General features: G+C 43.4%; 1 protein-coding gene across 2 annotated transcripts in view; it reads left to right on the forward strand.

The window, feature by feature from the left end:
• Positions 1–24,035, forward strand: part of LOC308317290 (uncharacterized protein) — a 33,389-nt gene that overhangs the window by 7,637 nt on the left and 1,717 nt on the right. Inside the window, exons 5-12 of one of the 2 annotated variants that reach the window (XM_080766177.1) lie at positions 467–3,808; positions 3,971–4,096; positions 19,034–19,149; positions 20,359–20,524; positions 21,535–21,706; positions 22,575–22,708; positions 22,948–23,102; positions 23,856–23,943. In XM_080766177.1, coding sequence (XP_080622303.1) covers positions 467–3,808; positions 3,971–4,096; positions 19,034–19,149; positions 20,359–20,524; positions 21,535–21,706; positions 22,575–22,708; positions 22,948–23,102; positions 23,856–23,931 — 4,287 coding nt within the window. In that variant the 3' untranslated portion in view covers positions 23,932–23,943. The remainder of the gene's footprint in view (positions 1–466; positions 3,809–3,970; positions 4,097–19,033; positions 19,150–20,358; positions 20,525–21,534; positions 21,707–22,574; positions 22,709–22,947; positions 23,103–23,855; positions 23,944–24,035) is intronic. The other variant, XM_080766178.1, reaches the window with a different exon arrangement.

Consider the following 24,035-nt stretch of genomic DNA (forward strand, 5'->3'; position numbering starts at 1 on the left):
CCAAAATAAAAGATGCAATTCAGATGGAATTTCTCATGTTTATATGTTTTTAGCGTTTGCAAATAGACATGAGAAATTGCATCTGAGCCAGTCTTGCATCTTTTATTTTGGAGTACCGCTTTTTCTATTTAGTTGGTTTATGAATACACTTTTGAGAGCCAGAAGGTACAAGGACATAACGGTTAATATTAAATAAGTCTTTGCGAACACAATACCATGTTTTGGTAATCAGTCTTGTGAAATGTTGTCATAGATTGTCATCTACTTATGTTTCATACCCTTTTCAATTGGTATAACAATCAAACCACCAAGTGTACATCTAATCCCAAAGGGAAATAATATGTGGGCAGTTTTTAGAAACTGTTATCTATAACATTTTGAAGGCTTTTCTTAAAGTTAGAAGGAGAAAAAACATGACATTATTGTAGCTAAAGAAAAAAAACTCTGTATCTCTGCATTTTCTTAGGTTGAAGCATCAGCTGCCAGCTCCAGTGACCAAACGAAGATGACGGAGGACAACATAAGAGCACAAGTGCAGCTCACAGTTGAATCCCCTTCTCCTGTAGCTGGGAGATCTGATGAGGGACAGCCCATGGGAAGTGTATCCAAGGAACGTGAAGCTGTCAGTGAGGTACAAACGGTGCGAGCGTCCGTCTTTGAGAACGTTGTGGAAAGGCACAGTGTACAGGTGTTGGCCGATGACCTGCCTAAAGACAAGGGAAATGCACTACTCAGGAGTCTGTCAATCAAACAAAGAGACAATGAGGATGATGGAACCCTGGTCACTGCCACCTATAGAGAGCCTGTCTCTCCTTCAAGCCCCATGCGTGTTATGCATTCCTTTGACACTGTGCAGGCTGTGGAGGGGAGCAGGGCAGTGAGTGAGAGTGTCCCCTCGGCTCATTTAGAGGATAAGGCCATGACTCTTCGTTCTAGGCGTTCAGAAGGGAACAGACCTCCAGCGGTGGACAGGACTCCTCCGGTTCAAGGAGACACTGGTCTGGCTCAGCTACCTCGATACTTGAGGGTTGGAGCTCTGCCAAAGTGGGATGCTTCTGGCCCAGAGCAGGAGGTAGATATGGAGAAAGGAAGTCAAAGGGAATTGGAAAAGGAGAGACAGCTGGCTTTGGAGAGGCAAAGGGAGGCAGAGAGACAGAGGGATGCGGAGAGGGAGGAAGCTGCAGCGGCCCCTAAACGACTGAAAATGTTGGAAGCAGATGAGCAACCTAAACCCAGGGCCACCTACTTTGCTTTGACTGGCCAGATACAAGAACCAGTTCCTCCTGCAGATGCAGGGAACACCCCAGTGCCCTTTGACGACGTCTCTGCCAGAGCAGGACAATGGGGCTCTCAGGGGAAAATAGTTCAGTTGAGAAGGAACCCTTCGCTAGATGAGGCTTTTGGAAAAAGTCTTCAAAGTCCATATCAAGTTGAGGAGCCAATGGAGAGGACCCAAGTGTCAGAAACAGAGCGAGGCTCAATGCGGGACAAGCACACTGCAGGGGAAGCGATGGATGTAGAGAAACAAAGAGACACAAGGACTGAGACTGACAGGCAGAGAGATATGAAGAAAGAATTGGAGAGGGAAAAACAGAGACAGGTGGACATTGAGAGACAGAAACATTTAGAATTTGCACGAATGAAGGAGAGGGAAAGGCAGAGAGAATTTGAAAGACAAAGACAAAAGGAATATGAGAAGGAAAAGCAAAGGGAACTGGAAAGACGGAAGAATTTGGAGATAGAAAAAGAAAGACAGCAAGAGCTGGAGAGGGAGAGAACACAGAAGTTAGAGAAAGAGAGACAGTGGGAATTGGAAAGACAGAAGCAGATAGAGATTGAAAAAGAAAAACGGCAGGATTTGGAGAGAGAGAGACAACTGCAACTAGAGAAAGAGAGACAGCGTGATTTGGAAAGACAGAAGCTGTTGGAGATGGAGAATCGAAGACAACAGGAACTAGAGAGACAGAGAGAGCAGGAGAGCAAGAGACAACGACAACTAGAGAAGGAGAGACAACTGCAACTAGAGAAAGAGAGACAGCGTGATTTGGAAAGACAGAAGCTGTTGGAGATGGAGAATCAAAGACAACAGGAACTAGAAAGCGTGAGACGGAGAGAGCAGGAGAGCGAGAGACAACTAGAGAAGGATAGACAACTGCAACTAGAAAAAGAGAGACAGCGGGATTTGGAAAGACAGAAGCTGTTGGAGATGGAGAATCGAAGACAACAGGAAATAGAAAGAGAGAGACAGAAAGAGCAGGAGAGCGAGAGACGACAACTAGAGAAGGAGAGGCAGAAGCAGGTAGAGCTCGAAAGAGAGAGGCAAAAAGAACTAGAGAGAGAGAGACGGCTTGAGAAAGAGAGGCAGCGGGAATTGGAAAGGGAGCGACAGAGGGAGGCTGAGAGAGAGAGAAGAGAGTTGGACAGACAGCGAGAAATAGAGAAACAGCGAGAGCTAGAGAGACAACAAGAGCTGGAAAAAGAGAGACAGCGGGAGATGGAGAAAGAAAGACAGCGAGAGCTGGAGAAAGAGAGACGACGAGTGCTGGATAAAGACAGAAAGAGAGAGGTGGAGAGACAACGAGAGCTGGACAAGGAGAGACAGCTGTTGGAAATACAAAGAGAGAGACAGAGGTTAGATGAGATGGAGATGATCAAGGAGATGGAGAAAAGACGGCTCCAGGAGTTTGAACATCAGAAGATGGAGATGGAGCGGCAGGAGCTGGAAAAGCAGAGACTCAGGGAGAAGGAGGAGACAGACAAACTGAGACAGATGGCCCTGCAACTGGAAGCGGGGCGACTGAGGGAGGCAGAACAGGAGCGAGTGAAGGAATTGGAGCAGCAGAGAGAGCTGGAGAGACAGAAGCAAAGGGACTTGGAGAGGCAGAAGAAGCTGGACTTCGAGAGGCGAGAGATGGAGAACCAGAAGATAAGACAGCTGGAACTGGAAAAAGAAAGACGGCGGAAGGAGGAGTTGGAGAGGATCAAAGAGATGGAGATGAGACAGTTGCTGGAGTTTGAAAAACAAAAGCAGGCAGAGAGGGAGAGGATGCAGCTTGCAGAGCTTGAGAAGCAGAGACTCAGAGAAAGGATGGAGAGAGAAGAGGCGGAGAAGATGAGACAAGTGGCCAAAAAAGAGAAGCAGAGAAGAGAGGAGCAAGTGCGGGTGGACCCATCACCTCTCAGACCAAAAGTACTGGATCTGGACTCCAAAGCCTCGTCTCAACGCGGTGATCCCTCCTCCCGCTGGAAACAGCCCTCTCCCAGGACAGATGAACCATACAAACCTGTCATTCTTGACATTGATTCTTTCACGTCCCAGACTCAACACTCTCCCAGTAAAGAAGTGTTCCCCGTTGCTGGTATTCAGGATGTCGGGGCTAAATCCCTGCCCCTCACCCCTGAAAGGGGCAACAAGGCCGCACCAGAGACTTTAGCGGCGAGGACAAGTTTGCCGTGGACACCATCCTCCCAGGACCCTTGGGAGCTGAAGCCTGATGAGATGTCTGTGGACAGACCCGCGGCTGCACCCGAGCCGCCCAGGAAGCCTGGCAACAAACCCAGCCTGGATCAGCTCCTTCTCAAGCACGAGGAGAGACACCAGACCCCAGAAAAACGATGGTCTGCCATGGCTGATGAACCACCACGTGCAACAGCTTGCCTCAGGAGAGACATCGGCAGAGCTGGCTCGCCAGGCAGAGCTCCATGTGGCAACAGCACTCCTATGGAGTTGATGTGGGCCCCCAAGGAATCGGAGCTTCAGGGTCGCACTGGCAATGCCCGGGGCCAGAGGAGATCTCAAGGATCCCAGGTGAGAGAGAGCGAGAGAGCGAGAGAGAGTGTGTGTGTGTGTGTGTGTGTGTGTGTGTGTGTATAGTAAAATGAGTATGGAGTTACAAAATGTATTGTAGGATTTATTTTCCACTGATTGCACTGCAGAATGTGACTAATGAATCCACTGCATGCCCATCAGGAGCTGACTAGGATGCGGTCTCGCAGTGTCTCTCGTCGTTCAATGCCATCAGACAGCGTAGTGGAGGGCAGCCTCTCCAGGATGAGGAGTCGCAGTGCCCACAGAGAGAGGGACCAGCAGAGTTGGGTGAGTCAGTCAGTCCTTCAGGCAGCCTGTTTGTGCTGAGTTTTTATGTGACTGTGTTCCAAGTGGTTGTGTAATTGACATGTGCGCTTTGTATGCATAATATGCATGCACACGAGCACACACGGTCAAAAAGAGCCAGCAAGAAGACTCTGCGCCAACTAGCAAGAGACACACATGATGGCCTGTCAACATAATTGTATAGGTGTGTTTTGTGTGAATGTGAACTTGCTTGGCTGCGCATTTAACCTTGTCTGTGTGTGAGATGACGAGCATAACAGGAATGCAGTTTGTTGACTGCTGTAAGTAGTTCATTAGCTGATGACGGTTGACAGCAAAGGGGAGCGTTCTCAGTAACCTCACACGGTCACCTACACGTGTGTACACGTACAGGGAACTGTATGCCAGCTATTTTCTCAGGCCTGCAATTTGGGATTGTATTAGTCAAATGGCTGATGAATTGCATTGTCAGACTGCTCACTTGACGCCGGCACCCTACTGACACACTATGGGCTTGGGAATGCTGTGAAGTGAAGCGTTTTTTTTAAATGGTTTGTGGCTTCTCTGTGACCATGCAGACATGCAATGCTTGTGCATTTGATATCCTTGTCTCTGAGGAAGAGCCTGTGCTGAAAACCATTTGATATTTAATCTCACATCTGTGTCTAGGTGTTAGTTTTTCACATCAGAGAAAATAATTTTACCTTTTTACTTATTACCACTTATGTGTTCCTCTCTTAATATTGCCTGACATCTTGACTCAAGTAATGCTGTCATTATAATGACATTGATATGTCCTTATTTTAATGTTTCTCTATTTCTACATTTCTACAGAGAGAAAAACAACATGGTTACAGTATCAGTTATAGTATGCCTCTGAGTCAGTCACTGACTGAGGGTGAACAGCAAATCTTTCGTAACTAATTGTTTTTGGGTATGATAGTAATAGATCAGAGGAGGTAATTGCCCATGCCCCTTAGAAAGTATAGATCGGCCTGGGCCGGCCTAGTGGTCCAGGCACCTATGCTGGTAATCCAGCCTGACGGTCTCTCTCCCCGTTTCCTGTCAACTTACTGTGTATCAATAAAGGGAAAAAAAGCCTACTACATTTTCCTACATTTAGCGTGCAATGTACGTGAAATGTTTCACAGACTTTCCTACAAAAACACATTTTTGGAACAAATCATCCAATTGCCATCCAAGGTAAGAAGAAATGCCACCCTTTTCACATTGGCCTATTATAGCGCCACCAGGATGCCACAACCTGACCTGCCCTGGTGGACACCTGTGCCCCGAGGGGCACTTTATCTAGTTTATTATTAAAAAACATTTTCAAAAACACATTACAAAAATGCATTTTTTTCCATGAATTAAAAACAAATTCAGTGATTATTTATTTATTTATTGTAATTTCATGTAGAAATTGGCTATTTTCACTAGTTTGGGTCCCGGGGGAGTGTGGGTCATTATGCTAAAAAGTTTGGGAACCACTGCATAAACCATAAGGGCTTCATAAGGAGCTTTATATTTATGGCCACTACTGCCATCTAGTGGTCTGTCTGAAATGTTAATTGTCTCATTGTTCTCAATGAAACAGTAGGAGTTATCAGTTAACCTACAATTTCTGGAAATCTATTTTGAGCTCAGTTTAGTGACACTATACTGTAGACTGACATTCACGCTTCACACTTCCGTTGGCTAATGCTTATCATCTACAACTATATGCATAGGTATATAATGTTAGTATTGAAAATCAAACTAATCACAAAAAAAATAAAAGTTATTAAGTGACAGTTGCAAAAGTATCAGTACTCGTTGGTTTTTATTGGTATGTGCTTGAGTAAAATGAATATTTTTGTTTAAATAAATTCAAATGAATACTTTTTCAGAAAATAACAATACAAATAATAAAAAAGACCTTGATCCAAAGTAGACCAGTTTTTAAACACCACAATACCTATGTTTTAAGAAGAGTTCAGGAATCAATATTTGGTGGAACAACCCTGGTTTCTTTAACTATTACTAATGTAGTGGTGTACTACTGGTGCTGATTTTGCCATCCAGCTAGTCCTATTGCAAGAAGATAGCGACGACAGAGAAGTGTTTTTACACTTTTCCTCAATAAAAAAGAAATGCAGGTGATCACCTCCTAAATCACGCATTAAGTCGAGTTAAGTGTTTTTGTTTTGGACATCAACGGACTGCAATGGTTTCCATGCATGCAGAGATGGTGGTCTCTTAATCTTTTCCAGAGCTTTATATGACATCATCCTAGTATGATCACATAATTGAAACAAGACAGACAGAGAGGCAGAGGTTGGTGGGGCTGTGTAAGGTACCCAGAGCTGAGCTGGGCACTGGACTGAGAGCCATGTTCTATATGCTGTGTTGTTGTCTGACACCACACTGCCTATGGGTGAGTTAAAACATTTATTCAGTTGTCTGTTAGTACTATGGGTCTTAAATAATATCTAATCTAGAGAGTTATTACTTTACAATTAGAGGTTTATATCTATAGCCTGTATTCTGTATTTGGTTTATAGCTGCGGCTAGTTGCTCATTGGGCAGCTTGGTGTGAGTGACTTCATCAGAATTGAGGAAGTGATCTTCAGTTGCCATGAGTCATTTCTCAGCACAGAATGATGTCAGAGTGACATGAGTTTATTAACTTATGAAAATTATTATAGCTCCTTAATAGTCTATTTCAATGAATAATTATAGCCAATGCAAACAGAACAAAAAATAAAATCTGTATTTTGTTCTCCTATGTGTATTTGTGTTAAAATGCGTGCTTTACCATTATGCGTCCAAGTAATGGTGAGGAGGCAGCCATTTTACAAGTGTTGGATGTTTGAGAGCTCTGCTGGGAAATGAGAACCTTTTTTACAAGAGGGAATTGATTGGTTGCTTTTAGTGCAGAGTTCCTAGAAATGCTATCCAGACCGCCACCAGGTGGTGTATGTGGACGGCACTGTAACTTCACTCAATGTCACTACTGAATGCCCCAGTTTGCTCTGAGAGAATAGGGTTTTGTTTTGGGGTTTTTCTCTGAAATTCATCTGGGTTTACTATTGTTGTCGTCCTAAGACTTTGGTAAGTGAGAGTTTTGGGCCTTGTTTTTATGCCTCATGTATGACTGTCTCATTCAACAAATAATAACACATTTTCATGAATTGAAAATGTGATCTTTCGGCAAGCCCACACTAGAAATATGAAGTGTATTATATAGCAGATCTATTAGGCTCACAGCGCATCACATCAGCGATATGTTATGAGCTTATAGATCAGGTATTTTCGGTCTGCGATACGGTCATACAATGAAGTATAAATTAGGCCTTCGAAAACTCCCATGATTCTGTGGCCTGCTCCCCTGTTTGCATGAGTCAGAGTGGGAGATTTGTTTAAGCAAACTCTCCCAAGTGTTGTGATTACTTGTTATAGCTGTGTGTGCTCTCGTTGTGCTGACAGACTGGTTGGCAAGTACACGATCCCAGTACACTCATGCAGCCACACCTGTCTTTTTTCCTATTACACATCTCTCTCTCTCTCTCTCTCTCTCCCCCCATTCTGTGTCTCTTATGTATGTCATCTGTATTGGAAGTTGACCCTATGAAGTTGTTCCTGCTCATTCTTTTATTCTGTTCACGTCACAATTTATTTTAGACACCCATCTTTCTCGCTTTCTCTCACCTCTCTCTTTGTGTCTCTCTTTCCGTCATCGATGTTGTGACGGCATCAGCATTTGTTATCTGTACATATTGCTTAGCACGTTATCTGTTCCTATTTCTTGGCACGTTGCACCCCTCTGTGCCTGGTTGTTTTTATGACTAATAATTGTCATACTGCAACATAAATGGGAGCGAGCGAGTGAGCTCTGCAGAACATATTTCACCCCCCCGCACTGGATCATATCCCTCCCATTCCCTCTTCCATGCTTCTTTCTGATTCACACTCCTTTTCACTAGTCCTCCCTCCCTTTCTCTCTGAATCCACATGCCCCTTCCCTGCTCTCCTACTCCCCTTCCACACCACCCCCCTCCTCTCTCTGTGTGACTCCACTTTCCCCTCCCTCTCTCCACCCAGTTTCTCCTTGACAGCGAGTCCTGTAGTGCTACAGGGCACGGTGCGAGGAGGCTGACGCATTTTCTTCTACCTGCCCGTACCTGCAGGAAAGGCAATGGGGGAAACATTCTATCCCCCTCCTCCGTCTTTATCATTCTCTCACTGATCTCTGCATTCGCCCTTCCTGTCTGCTCCAGTCGTCTCTGCCATCACTGCTCTGCGTTCACTTGGGGGAATACGAATGACCACAGCAGTTTTCCTGATGTCCCGGTCCGTTCTTCTTCCTCACATGTTATTGACCAGAAGAGCAACATTGCATCCGTCACGCACCATAGAGATGTGTCTACGTTGGAAATCATTGTCTTTCTAGTTTTGCGGTGGTCGTGTTTTCAGCAAGAGTGACACCAGCATTGGAAACACACCTCTCAGGTTTGCGTAGTGAAGACAGGAGTTTGTTTTGAGGGAGTTGGACAGGACAGTTGAGCTCACACCTGGGATGTGTTGGTGAAGGGGCAAGCTAGCATTACCGACTGTTCTTGTGTTTATCATTGGCAATTGAAAGGGGGTGCTGTAAATTTATGCCACAATCTTGTGTTCCAAGTGAGTGCTATGTCAGGATGTTATATTATTGTACATCTCTATAGCTATAAACTGCTGTACCTATTTCTACTATAGTGTTATGCCAGAGGAAGATGGATTGAGATACCTTTGTGGAGTCATTGCAGAAATTTACATCCAGCCCCGTAGATTAATCTTGAAACTGAAAGGGTAGAGCGCCCTTACGTAACACTTGCGTGCCCACGGCCCAGTTGGTTTAGCATATGGCAAGCATTTCATTCCCCTAGTGTGTTAAAATAGCTGTATCACTTATGACCTGACAGCGTGGGGCCTTGAAGGTGAAGAGCCAAAATGAAATACTGCAGCTTATTTGAGACTGGCCTGCAGAAAGGCCCATTCCGAAAATATGGAAGTTAAACTGAATGAATGCAAAGGACCTTTAATACTAATACACGACTGGCAGGTGTTCCTGTTTGCTGCAGTGTTGCGCGTACAAGCTGCAGACACCCCCCCACCATCACCACATCTGACCGGCTGAGACGTGTTGTTGTTGCCCTGCTACCAATAACCACACTACGCTACTTGAGCCGCATTGACCTAGCAGCACACAACAGGAACCACAATCACTTCCTTCGCTTTCGGGAATTCATCTTTGTGACATTTGTGTGTGTGGACCCACAGCGTACTGGCACACATACCGGCACACATGGTACAGGGACAAGTACACCAATACCCCTGCATGCTAGTGTTGGATTGACCCCTCTGAAGGCCTCTCCAGAGATCCGAGTGCCTTGGATCGCTCATCATTAGCATACCCGGTTTACTTGCAAGACTCTATATTCACAGAGAAGGCTTAAGTGCTGCTGTTCTGCAATGGAGTACCTGGGGGATAAGCTATCGGTGGCCCACTCGCAGGTGTCGGGGTGGATGGGGAATGTCCGTCGCTCCCTGCAGGGGGCGCTCAGCCTCGTGTCCAGCGCAGTAGAGCGGGGCGGCCGGGGAGAAGACGGGGCCGGAGGATTCAAGAGGACCAACTCTCTGCGTTCTCTTGCTTCACGGAGCAGGGAGTCTTTCAGGAGGTTCTCGCTGCGTAGCCAGCAGCGTCTGTCACTACGCAGGCGAACCACCGCACCCAACACCCCTGTAGCTGTAAGACACACACACACACACACACCTGAGATAATCTTTGTATGGTTGTTTCATTGTGATAATACTCTTTATTTTTTACATACAACAAGTTTAATAATCAATGTAGAAGATGCTTTCCTAAAGTCGCATTCTGCGCACTACACACGCATGCATGCGCATGCACACACACACGCACACACACACACACACACACAAACTAGTGAAATTAATCTTGCTTTCTTCCCAATTCCTTGAACTAATCTTTATCTATTGGCCCGTACTTTTATTATTTTTTAATCCATTACTCAACAGTATCCACTTTACTTATACCATTTGTTTGTTCAGGGTCATTACACAAAAAGTATTATACATTTGCCATTTCGCTTTTTCTTGGTGAGGAAAGGGCAGAAAGTCAGGTTGTATAATTTTGTATTTCATCATGACATGTTATGTGACTCATGGTATGTTTGCATTTGGTGAAGTATTCAAAGCCAATACTCAATCTCCATGTATTAGACATTGATGCATTCCAACGCACGCACACACACACGAGTACACAACCATGCAGTTGTATTCTCGCCTTCTCCCTTCATTAAGAACCCGTCCATCATCAACAGCTTAGTCAAGGGCGTGCATCTGTGTGTGTCTTGTTGGGTTCTTTTAGACTGATATGTTGTTGTATGCTGCCTGCCCCCTGCTGTGTCCCATCCATCTCACTCCTTTCAGCGCCCACATGCCATCATTCACGGCTGATCTGTCAGTCTTGTCTTTGCTCAGCCAAGCTACTGCAATACAGGTTTCTAAGGTCACTGTGTGGCTGTGTGGCCTTGCCCGAGGCGACACAGTAATGCAGCAGGAGCAGTAATGCAGCAGGAACACAAAAAGCAGGTCAAAAGCAGGGAAACATTAATCTTGTGTTTAGAAATGTTTTTTAAGAGTTTACCTAAAAATGGTGCAAAGGGTGGGGGTTGGGTGACCAGACGTCCAGTTTTTTTGAGTCTGAAGTTGGCTAAAGGTTAAGGTTAACATGGGCCGCCATGTTTCATTCACATTGAACCTTCTGTCCTGTGAGAGCCTCTCAGGTTTCCCACTGTCACAATAAATCAAATAAACAGTGAGCGCCGCGGATTACCTGTTCTTTGTGTTGAACATTGTGATGAGGCTGTTTGACATACTAACTGAAGCTCTGACTGTACCGGTAGTTTGTTAACATTATTTTTCTCAAGCAGTCGGCATGAATATTTCACCCTTGCACATGTAAGATGTGAAACTGTAGAAATGGGTGTCTGTTTTCACTGTTTGTATATATATATTGTTAACCCCTTAAGGCCTAGACTTTGTCGTACTATGAATAGCGAAATTAGCCAAGCTAGATTCTGGACAACCGCTTATCCGACTGGCTTGACGCCGGAAACCACATTACCTCTGTTCCTCTGAGGTGCGCGCCAAGTTAGAAGTTGGTTAATCTCTCAAGAACAGATTTGAGCTGTGCTGTTTTGTCCCTTTTTTTTGCTGATGGGTTCACAGATTGGAAGTTGGAGAACTACAGATGTGTACACCGACAGACGTACAGAGATTTTGCGCATTTATTACACAATGTAGGTTAAAAAAAAAGAGAACGCAAATTTCACTCAAAATGCTGTCCTTTTTAGTGTGCAAACTTCAACTACCACGTACAACTGATGATAATGCACCTAATAGTTACAAGCTCACAAATTGCAGCGCTAGGTTGCTAAAACAAATAATGTTGATAATGTCTTTGTCCTCCTCACCCTCCCACCGTTGTGGTTTCTAGATCAGTTGTTCCCAAACCTTTAGCTATATAGCAGATCTACAAGCGCACAACACGTGTTGTGAACTTGTAGATCTATTTTCACTTCGTGAAATTCTATTGATTTTATGAATTTGTTTTTAGAAATATTTTTTGAGGGGCGCAAGGCACTCCTATATTCAGGTATAGTGTAGATTTTCGTCTTATACAAACATTAAATTCCCTTGAATGGAGAATTTATGTCGTATGTGGACGAGCAAATCGCCTATTTCATCCTACACAAATATTAATTTCCCATTGACAATGAATACATGATGTATGATCTCAGAGAGGAGATCCGCACACCGTTTTAACCGTCTTACTTTTTTCGATCCTGCACCCGTTGAAATTTGTGGATGTGCGTGCACCTCTTGACCATTACTGATCATAAGATATTCTTTTATTTCTGAAAAAGGGGTATTTATTTACTGTTGACCCATAAAAGTGTGTCCGCGATCCACAAATGTGTCCTGACCCAGTGTTTGGGAACCACTGGTCTAGATCATTTCCAGTTGTCAGGCTGTGTAATCCTACTTTCTGAAATTCTACTCCTTAACTATATGTGGCTCACCGTGGTATAGCCCTCTCCCTATGTACTGTACATCCTGGTTGACGGCTCGCATCAGGGATCGGTTGTCTTCTTAGCTCTTACTACTTAAGCCAAGTCAGATTTTAGACATTCTAACATTCTGTTCTACTTTTAATTCCAGGCAGCGTTGTGCAGGTCTGAGGCTAAAGTCTGTTTGTTCCTCTCATGTAAGAAAAGTACAACAATGTCTCGTTTTCAAAATAGTCTTATTGTAAGCCTCTCTGACATGGCGCTGGAATGCCCAGTTGTTGATATGAGATTAGTGCTCATGGGAGCAGGTGTTTTGAATATCTCTACTATATAGGTGCTATGGCATAAGTGTTGTCTTTTATTTTGACCAACATTTTCCAAAATGGTGAAAACAACTGATCTACAAGGTTACAATAACACATTGCCCCTTGTAGAAAATGTTGAAATATTAAAAGAAATGTATATTATGATCGCAATACAATATACACAATATCGCTATAGTTATATGGTCAAAAATATTGTGATATTTGATTTTGTCCATATCATCCATTTCTAACTGTAATATCCAAGATACTGAGGCATATAGAGAAACCTACAGCCACTTTCTATTTTATTTAGTTTTTCCTCTTAGTACTCGGAACATTCAGTCAGTTGGGAATGGATATCGGTGACATGAAGGAATTCATATGAACATGAGTTCAGTGAGATGATTGTTGGACATTTACACACTAATTCTACGTAGAGTAGCTGTTCATGCTGTGCTCTGCTTCCAGGTAGGACCATCTGTTAGTTTGTTACAGTGCACTTTCCCTTTTCACAGAGCCCCCAGAAATGAACTCTCCATTTCACTGTTGGTGAAGGACTCAAACAATATGAAGCAAAGTTTCAAAAACTAAATCTGAATTTATGCACATTTATATTCCATCCACTAATAAAATTAAATGATTGGGTCGATAGTTCATGAAATAGTAGGTGGTCAAGTGAGACATTATTTTGTATTATTTATTTATTTTACTTTCTTTTAGGCTTTACTAAAAATATGACACTATAGTTGTGCAGGCTCAATCAGGCTGCAACATTAAGTTGCAGACATGCTTAAATTGGGTCAGACTTGGTATTCACACAGCAGGTAGTGCAGTACTTCTGTCATGTTTTTCCCACCTGAGCATCCAAGTTTATACTTATACTGCTACTTTTAATAAATGTGGGCATAACTTGTGGACCTGACCCGACTGGGCGCAAGCCAAGGATAGCCACCCTGCTTGTTTTAGGCCTACCTAGTTCTAATACTAGGCTAATTATAATATAAAAATCTATAGTTCTGCAAGTTCAATGCTTTCTGCCACGGAACCTATTCGGCAAGTGTTTCCATCCCTTGCGTTTTTCAATAAAGTCCCAAAACCAACCCCCTCAAGCACAAAACGTTTTTTGCAGATTTTTTTCAACTGTTCCCATTCAGGAATGTATGCGCACAATCTTTAAAAAAAATGTAATAAATAAATAACCTGATTTGATAGAAACGCAACGTATGAGCATGTCGGTGAGGAAAATGCATTTTCAAAAATGGCACCATTTGCTGTCATTGAAACATTGAAGTCATCATATCAAGATTGATCAAGTTTCGGCCTTTGAATGCAGAAAAAAAAAAGTGAGCTTATTATAATGTAACATTCATCTGTCATAAGCTTAGCAAATACTGTATTTTAAAGGATGTTATTTTGTTTGGGCGGGAACCCCTATTGGTATCTTACCCCCTCAGGCCGGGCACCCATATTTGGGTTCTGTACAGTATGTACAGTATTCAAAAATGTAAATTTTTTGATGCTGCTATATAAATATTTGAAGTTTTTCAGAAACCTTAGGTCAGGATTTAGAGGCGTTTTTAGAATCGGCCTTAGGCCTAAATGGGTTAAAAAACAAGAGTTGAACTCTTTCTGTGGGCCATGAATGCTTCATGATCTGAGATTACTCTGTTATCGTGCAGAACTTTCCAAGGCTTTGGTTCCAGACACTTCCTCCTACATGTGTCAGATTGTCAGTCAATCCCCCTCGGTGATCAGCCCTTTCTCTCCTTCATCCTTCCATTCATCCCCTCATTGTTCTGTCGTTTCCCCGGCGCACCCTTCCTGTCCTCGTCTGAGGCTAGCTGGCCTTTGGTAATGTTATTAAGGGAAAAGTCTGCCTCTCAATGGCTCTAAATCACTGTTACTGGACCTTGTTAGCTAGATAGGCCTCTTTCATCATCCGTATTATGTGTGTGTGTTGTTGATAGCATGGGGGCCAACTCCCTGCCACTGTCAATAAAGGTGTTTCAGCACAGTAATTGTACCTCCTCAGCACTTAAACCATTTTTTATGTCTGGTATTGTTGGACGATATGTGGCTCTCTTAAGACATGGCCTATAGACATTAGTGGCCGACTAGGTCAAATCTCCAAATAAAACCCTGTCTGCTCTTTTATAAATGCAAGTATTACAATTTACAATTTAGGCATTTAGCAGACGCTCTTAATCCAGAGCGACTTACATTAAGCAAGAACAAAAGCATGGGAATACATCACATAAAAGCATTTATCATGAAACATGCGTAAGCTAAGAAAGTAACAGTGGAATATCTATATAATGAAACTATACATACTGTATATACTACTATGCTATACATATGTACTATGGCGTGCTATGACTATATACAATGCAATTCTAGTGCTGTCTGCATAACATGCTATAAGTCTGTATCAAATGCTATCTAAGTCTACAGAAATGCTATCTAAGGGGGTAGGGTAAGTGCTATGGGCCATGATGGAGTCTGAAAAGGTGGGTTTTCAGACTATGGCGGAAAATTGGGAGTGATGCTGCAGTTCTGACTGCAATGGGAAGTGCATTCCACAGTTTTGGAGCCAGAAGGGAGAAGAGTTTGGGAAGTATAGAAATAAAATGTTATCTAATGTTTGGTCATTTAGATAATTAAGACTTGGCTATTTTAACACTATTTGTGTAGTCACCTTGCCGTGATGTAACTCTCAAATATTGGTGAGTCATCTTCAAGAGTTTCTCTGTTGACAGAAAATGTATCATACAAACAATTGCAATATTTTATTTTAAGCTTTGAATCTGGGTCTGGATACAGTCTGGATCTTCTTCTTAATTCAATTACTAACATTAACAGGAAGTTGACACTTTTAAGTGAAGCAATTTGTTTGTTTTACCGTGCGATGTAAGTTAATGACAATAATATTTTATATATTAAGTTACATTATGGTAAGGTAACTACACAACCTAAACCTCTACCAAAGTGTTGTTTTGCTGCAAGTCTTTTTTAAATTGTACTATGTAAAGGTACCGGCTCATGACATATTCCTCTGTGCTGCTGAAGTGAGGGTGTGATTTGGGTATGTGGCACAGGACCATACACAGAGTGGATAGCTGATATAGGAATTCAGTTAAGAGATTTATGAGACATGCCTATTCAGACTTTACTTGCGTAGTCTTGTACATTTAGCTTTTCAACATGGTGCATTTTAGCACCTCAAGCCAAAAATCATTATTAAAAGATCAGCAAGGCTACCGATTCAGCAAGGGTACCTATCAGGAACTGTTGTGGATTTCAAACGTTTGTGCTCCATTGATCTCTTGATTGCTGTTGGAGCTAGCGTAGCACTGCGTAAATGCTCTCCCCATCAATACTGTCGGGCAGGCTAAATGCAGTGGCGTGCTCTTTTTGACTGAGCCCTGGTCTCTGGAAGGTCCACACTTTTTTTTTTATCGATCCATGAGACCACCAGATGGCCTGTAGTCACAGGCAAGCATGTTAATACCTTCATTTTCAGCTGTTTCTAACGTGGACTTTGTTCACAGGTGAGGAGTCAATTGGAACACTGATTTGATTTGAAACGCATTAAAAACCACATGGTTACAGCATTTTGAGGATTTTCACATTAAAGTCCAGGGACTTATTTCCATTGAGGTCCTCTCACATTTAACAGATGAATAGGTTTAAAATACATTACAATACAAAAACATATGACAGACCGTAACACATACAGTACATACATAACATAAAAGAGCTTGCTGTTTTGGGTGCTTACAAGTATCTTTTTCTTTTTTTAATGCAAAAAATGTCCCAAATACAATTTTTTGCTATATATGGTTAATCTATTTTCAGTATAGGGCTTAAGTGGTAGCATGATGGTCCGCAGAGCCTTGAAAAGAGGATGTACTTGAGTTCAAGTGGTTTTTCAGATGGAGGGAGCAGTGCTGAATGCCATTCTCACTGTTATCCTTGCTGTTCTTTGTTCCTTTCAGGAAAGGCATAGTTGATTAATGATATCCGGTACTACAGTTGTCTCTCGCTTGCTCTTTATCGTTCTCTCCCCCCCCCTCAGTCTGTCTCGCCTGCCCTCCATCATCATCGCCCTCCATCATGATCATCTCATGGTCACTCTTGTGAGCCATCCGTCTGTCATGTTCTCCACATCTTGTCCTCTGTCTCTCTGTTAGGTTTGGTCAGTCCCCGTCTTATGTTTCTCTGTCTATGACTTTGTCTCAAGTTCTCAGAATGACATTCTCTTTCATGTTCGTTGTTTATCTTAATGCTCAGGATTTTGCACTTAGCTTACCTGTCATGAATCAAAACAGAAGTTTTGCTTATATGGACTTGATTGTTAATTTAGGATCACTGATCAGTCCACTTAACTCTGAAAACTTTGAGATAACAAATTCTAAATGAAAAGTGCATCTGTACAATCAGATTTGTGCAAGAAACTTTTAACCACTTCACCCTGGCACCCGTACAGTATTTTGGCAATGCCATAGTAGGTGACATAGCCCTGTGAGCAGGAGTATTCAGACATTAAAATCTTTCCTATATGGGCCAGGTTCGTCGGTTCATGCGCGTGCATGCAACGGGAGCAGTGTGTTGTGTGTTTTTGGGGACAGTGTGCCCTCTGTAGCACTGTAGCAGCCTCATTAAAAGAAGCACGGTTCAGTAGACAGCAAACACACTCTTCATCCGCCCACCCTTCCATGTCCCTCTCCTTGTCCCGTTACCTTTCATTATCCGACACACCAACTGCTGGCCAGTCGGCTTCCACACAATGTAGTGCTATCAGCAGCTCTGTCAGATATCCAACATTGGGGGTGCTGGGAACCATCAACCAACCCTAGTCCATTATCCACTGGGCCATGTACTATTTGGCAGTACCAGTGTGTTATTGTTATTTATCTAACCCATGTTTTTTTTCTTATCCTCCCACTTCTCAAGCTACGTTCCTTATCTTCAGATTCAGTCATGTTGATTGAACGATGTAATTGTTGCCAGCGTGTCCTATTGTGTTTTATTGTCAAATATATCGCTGATATAGGTTTTTGTATTGGGAGTTATTCCTTGGCCTGGTTAATAAACCAGACCGAATCAGCCGTTGGCAAAAGAAATCCGGCGGATTACGGTCTGGAGAGGCTCAATTGTACGCCCATTTCCTACACCAGAGAAATGGGGCGGCCAATCGGGACACGGTATGCAATATGGGCGGTCTTTGGTACAGTGACTTTCAATGCTTGAGACCTTTGACTGACAGTAGCTCTGACCAATTGCGTCAAAGAGAAAATGTTTCAACCCGCCGCCCTGGAAATGAAATCCAAGCTGAGCCTCCCCAGACTAATATCCCGCGGTCCGTGCTATATTAGTCTGGTTTATTAACCAGGCTAGTTATTCCTTGCCCAATTGAGGGTACTAGAAAAAATCAGTTGGGCTTCTCTTTAACAACGAGGATGTGGTGTGCTCTAGTTTTTGAGTCCTATACCCAGCTTTGAGGATTTGTGTGAACACAAACATTGGCTGATTGGCTGATCACCCCATAGCGATGATTTGATTGGCTGAGCAAACTACGTATTGAGGATAAAAGTGAGGTCAGAAAAGTGAAGACGCCAAAAGTGATTGGCCGAAATGACATTTGTGAGGATTTGACTGGCTTGGCACGGAATGTGATGTATGATAAGAGTGCCCCTCACTTCACACAAGTGTGATTTTTTAAAACTTGCTGGACTTGACATCTCCAGGTGGCCTGTTGTGAATTGCAGGGTTCTGTGTCCCAGTCCAGACCATGCTGATACAGTAGATGGACTTAACAGACAACCAATAGATGGGCCTAAGTGTCGTCTAGGGGTCATAGCCCCAAAACTATAATTAGGACGTGTGTGTGTGTGTGTGTGTGTGTGTGTGTGTGTGTGTCACATGTGCCAGTGTGTATATAATTTGCTATAATCTATATTCTATAGTATCTGTATAGTCATCATTTAGCTGCACTTTGTATATTTTGTATAAGATGGTAGCTACTAGTTTGTTTCATTTTTGACACGTACATCTCAGAGGGGCCAAATACCCCCCTGAGATCTCAAAGTGCATCTGATGATCGGAGCAAATATCGTGCAGTGTGTAGGGGCCATTAACCCATTTAGGCCTGACGTCGAAATAAAAAAAACTTTCGCTCTGAAAGAATATATACCTATTCAAAGATTTGTGCCGCATTTTTACGATTTTTCAAAAATAGCAGACCTACAAGAGCTTGTAGATCTGTTATTTTTCAATAGCTAAAGTATAAAAGAATGCTTGAAACACCAAAAGGGGTTCCCACCCAAACTGGGTTAATCAATAATTGCTCTCTTTCTCTCCATCCCTTTCTGTTCCTCTATCTGTCCATTTCTCTCTGCCTCTGTCTCTCTATTCCACTGTCTGTCCATCTTTGTCTCTATCTCTGTCTCTCTCGATCCCTCTCTCTTACCATTTCTCTGTCTTTCTATTTCTCTGTCTGTCTCTATCCATCTTATCAGGTGCAGCAGAAGCAGAGTGGCAGTGGCGAAGATGAGGGAAAGGACACAGATACTCTGGTCCATGAGACAGACAGTCAGTACGGAACCTGGGAGACAGGGCTTCACACTGATGATAGGTAGAGACACGCGCACACACACACACACACGCGCACAAAAACGGTGACTCACGGACTGGCTATTTTTCTTGCTTGCTCAGGTAGCACATTTCATATAACAATCTTAACATTTATTTGACCATCTCTCTGCCCGTCTTACTCCCTCCATTCCCCTAGGATGGCATTTTTCGGATTTAGCGCCTTCCAGATATGCGGGCCATTCCTTTGGACAATCTTCTCTCATTCATTTTGAATGGCACAAAATACTTTTTCCTGCTTGTTCTTGCTTTATTATGTTTCTGATCACGTCCCTGAATCTTATTCCATAAGTGACTGTTCATTTCCTACCAGCATTTCTGCCCGTGTGCAGTGAATAGTGATGACCTTCTAAATACTGCTGATTCATCCCTCCTCCTATATATACATTTCAGTAACCTCTATAATCTGCAATCTAACACCCCTCTGATCCGTAAAAAGCATCACATGTTTGCAGCAATAACAAGAAATCTGCTCTATCACGTCTTGTCTTCTCCCTGAGCGGCTCTAATCTTTGTGGAAAGTCGCAGTACTGTCAGATGTCAGCTTTTTCAAGGGGATGGGACGATATTCCATAACATGACTGTGTTGCTTTGCTTGCCAAAAAGAACCGATCTGTTTTCTGTGTGTGTGTGACCATCATGCAATAAAGTATAAAGTTAGCGTTATTCTTCCTCTTGCTCCAATTCGCTCCCTGATATCTCAGCACTGCAGAGAGTTGAATCATGATGGTTATTGTGTGCCTTCCCAATGTTATGTTATCAGGGCAGACTGTATGTTTTGGAAATAGGCTGTAGCTCACTGAGGAGTGCATGACACTGTTAGAGGATCCATTTTCCATAATACGTAGCTCAATATGTAGCTTGGTGTGTACTAGAGAAGTCGTCTGGTAATCGCACTGATTTACTGTGTCTAAGTGTCCCTGACCAAGACACCTAACCCCTAAATGCTAAATGTAAAAATGACCGATGGAGCTCTACACCAGCAATCACATTATCTTCACCTCTCATTGCGGTCCCGCACTGACCTCCTGTGGCCAGATGTCAGCATCACAACAGAGTACATATGCTGAATAAGAATATGGTATACACAGATGGTGTTTAAACTGAAACCGGGTTTATAAGAAAGGCTCAGCCGTAGTTCTGTAGCTTCAAATGCAATGCCTAACTTTAGACATTTTCCTTTTTCATCTAGCCTGACTCCAGCTACACCATCCTCTGACAGCAACCTCAGTCCCTCACCAAGGAAGTCAACTCCCCCCCAGACGCCAGAGGAACCTGGCCCATCCATCGACACTGACTCTCCAGACGGCCTCTCGCCCTTGTCCCCATCTGAGATTGAACCACTTCATTTCCCAGAGGTACTGTACTGTATGCTCTGAATGGGACTACTGTCTGAAACAGTATGTCCCCTGCAAGTATGTATGTATGTACAGTACTGTATGTACAGTATGTGTCACTACACGAGTAGAAAGAAGAACAAAGACATGCACTTCCAACCCAAACTTGGACAAGTGCTGAGCGACGACGGCGAGTACTATACAAGGATAAAAGATAAGGACGCTCGTACACTGAGGGCTCCGATGTGTAATAGATGCCTTTATTGCACCATAAGGTGACTTTGACGTCTCGAGCACAAAGCTCTTCCTCAGACTCATAATTTTGTCTAGATGTATTCATATCACCTAATGTCACATCCTACTATAAATGCGCCACGTCTCTGTCTGCGTGCGTGTGTGTAATGCACATAACTCGAGAACCGTTTCCCCCACCGACTTCAAATTCGACACACCCCCGCCTGCAGGGAGTGCAGTGCCTGGTATCGAGTCGGTCGGACCCATGGTTGTCCAGAACCACCATAAAAGGATCTGGCCTAATGAGGCCAAGTCCCCTCAGCTGTGCAATTTCCAGCCTCTCCATTCCACTTTTCACAGTCAGTCACTTTGCCCTCTTCAGACACGGGCAGATACAGAGATCTCCATGTGGGACACAGACAGTTAAAACGGGTGCTGACAAGTTGACAACGGGGTGGCTGACTGGCACATGCAGGTCTAGTGTACTGTAACCCAATGTAAAATGAAAGTACTGTAAGCAAATGTCTCACTACAAGTTACATTTTAGTAAGCTAAAGCTCACTTGGATAGCATCTTAGCTCATCGTTCAAAGGATGGAACTTTAAAAAAATTATTTGAACAAAATGCCTCAAATCATCCAATTGCCATCAATTGTGTAAGAACAAATGGCACATTGGCCTGTTATAGCACCACCAGGAGGCCACAACCTGACCTGGCCTGGTGGAGACCTGTGCCCCGAGGGGCACTTTTTCTAGTTTTGTCTTGGTTTTGTTGTTAAAGTAAGTTTTCTGTTCCAGGCCCCTACCACTCTACTGGACACCAGTGCTCTCCGGTGCAGAGCTCAGCTGGGTAAGAAGCGGGCACCTCGGTCTCGGCCCTCCAGAGCAGCGCGTCAGAACACTGCCCTGACTGTCCTTCCAGAGGGACAGGCTGGTGCCACAGAGGACTGGCGCTACAGAGACTCTACAGGTCAGTGCATTGCTACAGCACCTAGTTCCTGGGAGTATAGCTGTGGTATTTATTTAGCCGTTAACAGTCCGATTGCCCGGGGTTATTTAATCCATTAAATCATAGCGCCCAGCGTTTCCAGTGCGGAGCACTTTTACAGACGGACCGGATGTTATCCCGGATGTGGATGTAGCAGCTAAATGTAGCCAAAACACTCTAGAGCCGATTGACACTGGGAGGTATTAAATCTAACGCGACGGGACTGCGGTTGGCCGTCTAACACATGATCTTTTCTTAGTATTGGACAGGATAATTTAGAATCTAAATCTCTTGATCTAAATTTTAGATCAAGAGTTATTAATGTTTTAAGATTTTTGGTTTCGTCGGCTAAACAGGGGGGGGGGGGGGATTTTTCAATGACATCCCACTGTTACGCAACATTGAGTATTGCGCAACAGGCGCTCCTAGGCTGTTGAGCGATGCGATTGGCTTTGATATAATAATCGTCGTCTTTTGGATAAAACTTCGTCCTGGGCGCTGGGTGTTACTAATTGAAACTTCGTCCTGGGCGATTGGGGACGGGGTGTTAATATACTGTAATCTCAGTTATTTCACACTATCTTAGAAATTACACACTATCTTACAAAAATATATGAATATTATATAGTGCTGGACAACTGTCACGAAGTGCTGCTGCCAGCATACAAACTCTGAGTCACACACCTGTGGCAACTTCAGTCCTGAGCAGGGAGATTGCCCGGTCGTTAAGTGGTGATGACCTGTTAATTAGTCAATTACTCAATTAAGAGTCAATTGTGACTCTGGCCATCACATTACATTGTGAATACACCTTTAACAGTGACTTGTTTTTTCTTTTGCCCTGCCACAGAGGAGAAGGTGGCGAATAAACTGGAAGAGTCTGACTCTGAGGAGCAGGCCAGAGGAGCTGACTCCCGCTCAGCTGCTTCCTCACAGCCACAGAGAATTGCCCTGTTCCCTGGAATGGACCCTTCAGCGCTAAAGGTGAGCTGTGAAGCAGTTTGTCAGAGTTCTTCAGTCCAGTCCAGTCTTGTGCAGGGACTTGGATAGTAATTAATGAAATCACCTGTTGGCTGAGAGATGGCTGAGTGTCCGTAACATAACCCTAACCCTAATAAAACAATAGCATACAAAATATGTATAGTATATTGTTACCCCTCCCATCCCCCAAAGTTCTCTCTCCAAAAGAGCCATTTGTTAATTTGTTTGATGATGGTCCTTAGGCCCAGCTGAAGAAGAGGGGGGAATCAGACTGTCAGCTTGATGTCCCTGCGCCTTCTCAGCTCTCTCGCTCTCCCAAGCTCTCTCGCTCTCCCAAGTCCCCCTTCCTCCCACGGGCAGCACGTGTACTGCCCCCCTCTGGCGGGAAAGAAAATGGGTAAGCCACATTTTGGTGTGTGAAGCAGAGCTTTATTGTTGCCGTTAAATGCAACATGTAGCCCTCAACCAGCTCAAGAATATACTGTTAGTAAATATACCTATACATATACCACACCTTTGGTTAGGGAAACTTCAGACTGTGTGTGTGTGTGTGTGTGTGTGTGTGTGTGTGTGTGTGTGTGTGTGTGTGTGTGTTGCCTCCTCCCTTAAATGCATAGTCAAATAAAGACAAACTATGTATGTATTGAAAAGAAAATGCTAATAATAGTTATTCTTCCTATATTTTTAAACTATCTACTATCCTTGTGAAAAGTACAATAATTTGATTATATTTTTTCCTTTAAATTTTGAGGGGCTCTAGCCCCTCCTATATACAGCTTTTGTCCCCACACGTCTCATATTTGCCATTGACAATGAAAGGAGAAATTAGGTCATATGTCCTTCAAATATGATTTGTGGCAACACAAACATTAAACGCCTTTGACAATGAAGGGAAAGTTTACGTCATATGTAGACGAGCAAATCGGCTAAACTAACACATAAATGCAGTTGTTCCTGAGATGATGTATGATGATGTATAATGATAAGAGCCCCCCTCACTTCACACAGGTGTGCTTTTTTTATGTTTGTCGGTCTGATCCCAAACAACATTTGTAAAACTACAGGCTCGATTTCCATACTTCATTCTTGACTCCAACCAATGTTTCCTGCCTTGAACTTCCTTTTTAATCCTGTCCGTCTCTTCTCTCAGTGAGGAGGAATCGCCACAGTGGTTGAAAGAGCTCAAGTCTAAGAAGCGTTTGAGTCAATATGAAAATGACAGCTAAGTGAATGAGTCGGTGAGCTATTTTTAGGTTATTTTCTCAAATATTTTCTTATGCTATAACACATGGGCCTAAGTTGTTTTGCACTGTATGCACACTGTGCATGT

Source organism: Protomyctophum bolini (assembly GCF_963924005.1).
Source record: "Protomyctophum bolini genome assembly, chromosome: 6".
Taxonomy (NCBI): Eukaryota; Metazoa; Chordata; class Actinopteri; order Myctophiformes; family Myctophidae; genus Protomyctophum; species Protomyctophum bolini.